The following is an 8773-nucleotide window of genomic DNA, read 5'->3' as shown; positions in this document are numbered from 1 at the left end:
TACTCTTAACTCATAGGAATTGACACAAGGTGGTTTTCGGAAAGACACTGGTAAGCACAGATCATTTTCAAGTACACCCTTTAGTGATGGTCTGCCCTCACATAGGCCTGCCTTTCTCCTTCTGCCATCTCTTCCTGTTAACTACTTGTCTTATTAATATTTTATGTATTTGGTCAATTCATTTACACTATCAATCAAGTATACAAGATAATGATATTGAGTAAATTAAGGGTTCCAAACTGGTTTGGAAGGCAAATTCAACTAGTAGACATTATTTGCTTTGATCCACTGAGTATTCAAAAAATCTAGACATATCACATAAAAATCTAGATTTCTAGGTTTCTCTTGATAAATCAGAAGATCTTTCAACACTGGGCCTGAATTTTATGTAACTAGAGCTGAAGTAAAATATAAGAATGACCCCTTTGGGTAAATCCCACTACCCTCTTACTTACTTACATCCAGCCAGGTTCACTCATGAAATACCTAGCTGGCCCCTGTAGGATTGTGAATATGTGGCCCCTCGATGATATTGATGTGGGTGGTAGTGGTAGTGGTGTTATACATATGTGTTTATGCAACAAGCATTCAACCAAGATGGCCTATTTTGACTTGTGTTAATTCATTTCTTCAACATGATTTGATGGGCTATCAAATACTAAAATATTCTCTTAGGGATAAACAAAATGGATTCCTAATTATAAATATCATGAAAAGAGAACTTCTTGTATCCACAAAGCTGCATGCTAATCCCATGAGACCCTTATCCCTACTTTGTTCTCTTTTCTCTTGAGTTTTTTCCTTCCCAAATGTATCACAGAGAAGTAATAATCTATTTTTTAAAAGAAGATTTATTTTGGATTAAGTGATTTCATGATGCAACATGGTTTTAAACAAAAATAGAGATCAGTATGAAAATAAAACAAATTGTACACATTAAAATATCTTTCCCTCAAAGCATTTTGGAATCATAAAAAAATACAACACAAAAGTCAGGGGTTCAGGTGAGGATAAGAATACAAACTTTCCAGAAAACCAACATCTAGTCTACATTTCAGAGTCCCAGGCTCCATTTAATACTACCCACAAGTCATTTCTAGGATGTCAACGATCTGCATTATTTGCATTGGAAAAAATAGATGAAATTTAAATATAAGGTGAAATGAGAACTGTGTATGTCAATACTAAATACCTCCCATTATAATTCTCTATTAAGAGTCACACTGAATGAATATGAAGCTTAAATCAACTCAACAAAAATAGAAACATAGCTCTTGACTGTGATGCATGGTAGACACATGGGTGGAGTTGGTGAAAAGAAATGGAAAGGCTTAAAAAAATACATCACCTGTGCTCTACTGAAATCTTAGAAATAAATATGTTTTTTTACAGAGCCTTAATATTAAAAAGTAAGCATTATTATAAAATTAGATTAATACTTTCAGTAAGAGGCAAGAGAGATGCATGTATTTTTATTTACTTTGGAATGCCTGCATCCCTATTATAAAAACATGTAATCTTATGCACTTTCCAATATATTAACAGCTTCAAATTTTACTTACGATATCATATAAAGAAAAATAGGTTGTAATAACAGCTTTTAGAGCATTAGGGTCCTAAAAGAACATTCAGTTCTGTGTATATCCTGGTTAATCCTTCCACGGTATTTCTTGAACATTATCCATCCTTTTTTACAGAAGGTGTAGTAACCAGAAGTTTACTGATGGTTCCTTACCTGCATCAGTAATAGCTGATTCAGTTTGAATCACACAACATACCTATCAACACTCCTCAGGGCTGTAATATACTAAAAGAAAATTAGATAGAAAGATATCACCTGCCCAAGGCCACTAGACATAAAAATCACATATATAAAATTAATTTCCTTGTTTTTCCCAGAAACCCTACAACTAGGGTCTGCCAATGCTGCTGAGCTGTGCCATCATAAAAGCCAAATAAGCTCCCTAGCAGATTAAATCTAAGCAAATGTATTTTCAGTCTTGATTGGCTTCCTGAAAAATTGGAAACACTGATTAGGTCTCCATTTGCAATTCAACAATCTAATTCTTAAGGTTTTGCTTTCTGGATTAATAGGGAACATTTAAGTAACCACTAGAAACCATGAAAATGTCCCAAAAGCTATTCTAATGTCAAAGAATGTCTGCTGGGAAACAAATTAAGCATCATAAATATGTCAAGCTACACCATTTTTTAAAACTCATATAGAAAGTTCAATAATAGCAACAGTAATAAACAAAATCCACAACATAATTTCATGCTATATTGTCAAATTTTCCTGATTCATCTGTGGTTAGCTTTAATACTTTTAAATTCTGTTGTGCAATACAGAAGATGTTATCAACCTACTGAAGTCATACAACGAGGGTATTTCCCACCGGGCAGTATCAAGCAGTATCCTCACTAGGCAGCAGGACATTCTTTTACCTTTTTTCCCCAAAGTCAGAAACCAAACTGAAGCCCTAAGATGATCATTCCAACCCTTGTTTTAACTTTCCCTTTGCTAGGGTCCTGTCTTACCCATCCCTGCATTCCTTCCGGTCCACATTGCTGTGATTCGGGTAGCACACACACGCACTATATCCGCTGTGCCAGCTCCTTGGAATGCAGCTACCACTCCTGAGTCTTGAGAGTTGGTCAATAATTAGCATTACATTCCGGCCCGGGTGGGGAACACAACTGCTGAGCTTCTAGTGGGCAGCCGTTGGCCTTAAGCCACAGTTTAGAAAGCTTTAATGTCTCTGGCATTCCTTTGCTTCCATGTTAGATAAACAAATTTATCTGGAAAACACAATCAAACTAGAAAGGTAACAGGTTTTGCAAAATTAGAATCTGATTAAAAGTGACATGCTCATTAATTTAAGCTCAAGTTTTATGGAAGTAATGTGTCTAAGATCTAGAGTGCTTTCACACTCATCAACTAAAGCAGGTAAGAGAGAACAATAGGGCCTGAAACTCAGGCCCAGTTTGGAGATTAGGTCACATTCTTCTTTTGCACATTTTTACTGTGCAGGGTTACAGATGTCTTTTAATGATGGTATATCATCATTTCACTTGTCTTGGGAATTTCTCCAATATAGTTAAGTTGGAAAGACTTTCAGACTCTTCACTGTATAATGTTTGCCTTAGTGAGAAGTGGTCAAGTCATAAATACAATTTGTGCAGAAAGAAAGACAAGAATTGAGTGAATGTGAAGAGGACAGAGAGGAAAAGAGAACCTGCAGGGGTTCCTTCATCCACATCACTGGAACCTAGCTACCAGAGCTTCTAGATCTATCCTCATTAAGAATTAAAAAATAAAATACTGTTTCTGATTAAAGTGGGTTTTCTTCCCCATTATCTTGCTTCCCAAATGAGAAAACTAAACTACCATACTATAGAAATCCACCAAATGCCATCAAATTTTGCACTGTTTTAAAGTTCTCATAACAAGTAGTAAAATGCAAGTATTAAGTCTATGAAGAGCTTTTCGACGAATGTACTAATTTCTTCCATGGGCTTTTCAGAAGGTGACACGTTTCAGGAGTGTTTAAAGAAATGAGAATTGGGGCAGATGCAACATCTTGCAAAATTCACTGATAGTGGAATATGTTAGTAGAAACATTAGCCTCCCCATTTGTTGAAATGAAACCTAGAATTGTAACCATAAAGTGCTGAAACGGATCTTACAAGCCATCCATGAAAATCAGCCTCAGCCCAGCTGGGATTGATACCTTCTACCCCACAGAAGCATGTGAGCAGCGAAAGACGTAAGATGACGCACGGGAAAGCACTTTGAAACTCTAAAGCGCGGCACACACACATTCTACCTTTACTGTTCATCATTTTGAATGCATGTCTCAGCACTTCTGATTGTTAATGCAGGTGAAACAGATTTTCCCTCATTGATTACAGAATGTCTACTAAATTATAAACACAACATATGCTAGAAAATTGTGACTGTACTTCTTTAACCAAGATCCATTCATTTTGGTGCACAAAATAAACGTCCTGACCCTGGGAGTGGGTTGGGCTCAAGGACGGATTTTTCCCACTGAAGACTGAAGGTACATTGCAGTGCAGATGAAAGGAAACAGAGGGGACGTCCTGGATTTAATTTTGGCATTTCTGTGATAATCTGAGGCTCCTTGAGCTGCTCCTTCATGGGTCAACCCCCCATCTGCACACTTTAAACCCTCGCGTGTGAACGCGCTCTGGGCCTCCCCACTTGACCAGTGTTGACGCACTATCACATGCCATGAGTTACCAAGAGAAAGAGCATTTATGTGATTTTTATTTTTAGCCACAGTATCTCCCATGTATGAAGCCTTCAGTGGATTTCCCAGGGGGAATAAGCCATTCTTTCCTCGTTCCTCGATTGTAGAACGTACCAAATTTTATTAAAAATCCTTTTTTTAAACCTTGGTGTCTACTCCTCTAGACTGTGAGCCTCTCAAGGGCAGATTTTGAATACTGTGGCTCCATCGTCCAGCACCGTGGCTGGCACAGAGTGAGGCCGAGAGTGTGCGTCTTGCTCCATCTAAGAGACGTTCTGCATGTGTACACGATGCATCGTGACTGTCTTTTATAACAGAGGACAGTAGAGTATAAGCATCACTCGTGAATTTCTGAAAGAAAACGAGCCACACAGCCAAGTCATCTAGGCTCAGAGTCCAGAAGAAAATATTTATGGATATTTCTATTTGTAGAGGATATTAAAGCCTACTGTATTCTGTGGAAATGTTATTTAATGTTTTTATCATTATTATTGGAATTTTGTTTTACTAATTAAGAATAAGAGATCAGTTATCATGGTGTTCTGATATGCTAAGTCCATCTTCGATAATTCCCAATTCTGAGAACAATAGCAACAGTAGATGATTATACTGCTATTTGGGAAGAAGTTAGATGCCTTAACAAGAAATATATTTGTGAGGATTAATTAAAGAGATGCATTTTTATGCATTTTATTTTAAACCTCTTTTACCTAATAATGTGGAATATAATAACAAGGTGTCACAAACCAAAATGAAAGCTAACATGGTCTATTTTTTGAAAGAAATGTATAACCTTTTATACCAGCTGCTTCGAGAATGCCGGCTCTGAACCATCTTATATATAATCAAAGATGTGGGGTTTTTTTTAAAGTATGTTATACTATTATTCCTTATAATGAAAAAAATACAAACAAGTAAAAATAGTTTGCAAAATTAAATATATACTTATATTCATGATCAGTAAGTACAAACTAACATTTCCAATTAAAACTTTTTTCTCTTCCCTTTTTCTCTGGTCCAATTATAGCATACAGGTAAATCTTCCTTTCTTATCTCCAGATTTCAGTAACCTTTTTTGGGGAACATTTCCCCATGCTACAGTACCTGCCCTTAGTTCAGGAATGCAACATGAGTGGTATTTCTCTTGAGGGTCTCAACAGTAAACATAGCTTAACCAATAGGACAGCAATTAGTTCTTACAAACCAACTGTGAAAACCATGCATATGACCCTATAAAATACAAGACTGCCAACATCCCATAATAGGAATTCCATGGCTACTTATAATTCTCAAAGAGGTGTTTGGGCAACGCCTGTAAAATCACAGGCTGGCAAACCAAATGTTAATCCAATGCTTTTATTATCCATGATTTAACTTCACTCTACTGAAGAACTCACTCCGATTAGTTATGGCTATAAGTCAAGAAATAAACAACGATGTGGAGTAACCCCAAAAGCAATAAAAATGAAGAACATCCTCTGATAAAACTATGCAGAAATAACATTAGTGATATCGTGCAGTTTCTGAGATACCATAGAAAAATTGTTTCTTAATATTGATAAGAAAATTATGCATCAGTGAAAATGCAGGCTTAGAAATATAGTACTGAGAGTTTCAATTTGTGATGTCTTCACCAATAAGGGAAAATGGAATTCTTATTACTAAAGAGAGCTGATTTCTTGGGTGTTGCTGATGGCTCCCTAAATGAGCTTAGCGTTTAATGATGCTGTACAAATAAAAAGCAGTGGGGGAAATACGAAATATCGGTAGTAAATGCCATCCTGTAAAGTATTTGATGGATGGAAGAAGTCTAATGCATTTTAAATAAATGCATATCATACTATCACATATAGTGAGTCTTAAAAAATTATTACTTAGATGCACAGTCCTTGTAGTGGTAGGCATGGCACTGTGAAGGAAGTCTGATTTAGAAGCTATTTTCTATTATACTTGTCAAGTGATGGAGTTGCTGTTAGTCGTATTGTAATGTCCCTTCAACTTTGGTACATTCAGTGCAAAATATTTCGGGGAATTTTTTTGTACCTTTATAAAAATAAAAGGCCCTTTTGTTCCCTTGAGAGTGCTTAAAAGGATACGTACTAGCATGATGCCCGAGTAAGCATGGAACATGGAAATGGAACAGGTGAGACATACAGCAGGACAGGTAGGTTCTCATATACATCATAAAGAACAGAAATATAATGAACCTAGGAAAAATAAAACAGAACTCACTGTGTATTTTTTCCTGATATGCTGCGATTAACTGCTAGTTATTTTTAAATTGTTTTCATGCATTATAAAGCATAAAATCTGTAATTAGTTATTCATTGTATAACAGTTTGTCTTCAGCCATAATTACACACAGACCATTTGCATATACATTGTCACAGACCACCTTATTGCAAACCTTTAAAGTCACCTCATGTTGACTGGGTTTCATTTTCACTTGTGTCCCATGAAAGCTGAACCCTATGGTGCTCACCATGCAGGTACTCATAAGCAAGAAAAAGAACGTTCTGCTATAACTTAGGGCTTCAGTGAATGTACCTTCAGGAAACACATTGGTTCTTACTATATTGCGCTAATTTGGAGATTGGGCCAAGTGCTGCCAGTTTGGCTTGGTCCATGTTCACTGGTAAGTTTCAAGATTCTCCTGAGTCCCTAAAAGTGACCATGGAGCTGATCGTGTACAGGTTCATCTTTGTCTTGGAACATAACACAAATGGAAAAAAGTTTGGCAGTCAACAACTGTTGATTGAAAGACTGTTGGGTTGTTCCCTGGGCATCAAGCTCACCCCAATCCTTCCAAGAGGACTCATCACCACTATCCGGTCCCCAGATGTGACAGAGCATGTGTTCCTGGAAAATCAGAGCATTCAGCTTTAGTCTCATGGAAGTCTACTCTTCAAACTTCCAATGTTCAGCCATTCTTCGAAGGGCAGCTTCTGAAATTGCCTGTCCATACGGAGCCCGACATCGCTTTCCCAGGTCACTCAAGTCCAAAGGTGCTGGTCTCTTCTACTGCTGTCAAGAGTTTTTCATAAAGCATGGAGAAGGATGGGTACGGGGGGAGATCCAGACGGTTAAAGCAAGTGTGAGCTCTGCGAACAGAAGCAGCAGTACATAGATTAGAATGCTTTGAGTGAAAGGATACCGGGGTGTGTGTGTGTGCGTGTGTGTGCATATATGTGCTCATGCTTGTCTTTCATATTTGGATTGGCTTGTTGCCAATTTTCACACCTTTTTGGGAGAAACTTTGAAAATATTTGAATTTCTAAAGAGAAGTAAGGTATTAAAAAAATATTTTCTTTATGGTTTCACAATCATTCAAAATCCACATTACATACATATTGCACTATTTGTTTAGTGGTCAAAGAATTGCGAAGACAAGTTTGGGTTTTTTGTATCTCTTCTGATGTTAGATTTTTTTTTTTAGTTTTTATTCGAATTCCAGTTAGTTAACACACAGTGTAATATTAGTTTCAGGTGTACCATCTAGTGATTTGACACTTAAATTGACATGAATATCAGTTCTTGCAAAGTAATTCATTTTCAGAGTTCACATTTGTCTGGATGTGTCAGAAAACCTACAGTTTTACATTTTTTCATTTTGTTGGGCGGGGAAGAGCACTGAGTGTCTCTGAGGAGCCGCCTCATGGCTTCGAGTCTCAGAGAAATTCCCTGGCTGGATTTTCCTGTCGCAGTCAGTAGACCATTGTTACTTCTTTCGGTCCTGGAGTATAATATTTTCTTCTAACTCACAGCACAAAATAATGGCCATTTAAATCATTATATTAAGTATTCTTTTTTAGAAATACCTCCCCTTTGCCAAGATAGGGAAAAAAATATGGTTTCCTGTTATTTGCACCTGAATCACAATAAGAAATAGTCTCAAAATAGTACATCTTATCAGGAAGCAAATCTGCACTGTTGACATGGAATAGGAAGCATTTTATTCTGAAAGTACAACAGAACTAACTTTGACTAAAAAAAATGCTCCTGGATTAATATAGAATTTTAGGAGCTATGATTATTGATGGGCTATTTTTACAAAGTCACATGTTTAAATTTTCATTCTTCTAAATCACTCTAACACTTACGAAGTAAATATAATTATATTCCTACATGCAGTATAGTGCAGTGGGAAGATCAGAAGTTTGGTGTTGGACAGACCTGGGTTTGAATTCTGGCTTTATCAACAAGCTGTGTGATTTGGAGTTATTAAGACACTCTGAGACTCTATTTTCTCACCTATAAGATGAGAATCCTATCATTTGTCTCAAAAGGATACGAGGATTAAATGAAATAACGAAAGCATGTTTTTGTTTTTGTTTTTGGGTTTTTTTAAGCATGCTTAGTGTAATGCCTGGCTCGCACTCTTCGACCAAGTAATAAGAGATGTATTGTTAGCTACGTTTCATTACCATTAAAAAGATTTGCTCTAGATGCCTTCATTAAATCGCCAACAGATAATCATGACTCATGGAAATGATGAGATA

The 8773-nt window shown here is 36.6% G+C and overlaps 1 protein-coding gene across 1 annotated transcript in view; it reads right to left on the bottom strand.

The window, feature by feature from the left end:
• Positions 1-833: 833 nt before the first annotated feature.
• LOC103659698 (E3 ubiquitin-protein ligase HECW2) overlaps positions 834-8773 on the bottom strand; it is a 119606-nt gene continuing 111666 nt past the window's right edge. Inside the window, exon 21 of the mRNA XM_008687289.2 lies at positions 834-7375. Coding sequence (XP_008685511.2) covers positions 7264-7375 — 112 coding nt within the window. The 3' untranslated portion in view covers positions 834-7263. The remainder of the gene's footprint in view (positions 7376-8773) is intronic.

Source organism: Ursus maritimus, unplaced genomic scaffold, assembly GCF_017311325.1.
Source record: "Ursus maritimus isolate PB19 unplaced genomic scaffold, ASM1731132v1 scaffold_1, whole genome shotgun sequence".
In the NCBI taxonomy this organism is placed as follows: Eukaryota; Metazoa; Chordata; class Mammalia; order Carnivora; family Ursidae; genus Ursus; species Ursus maritimus.
The sequence above is the reverse complement of the archived record's forward strand: the minus strand, read 5'-3'. Positions and strand labels throughout refer to the sequence as shown.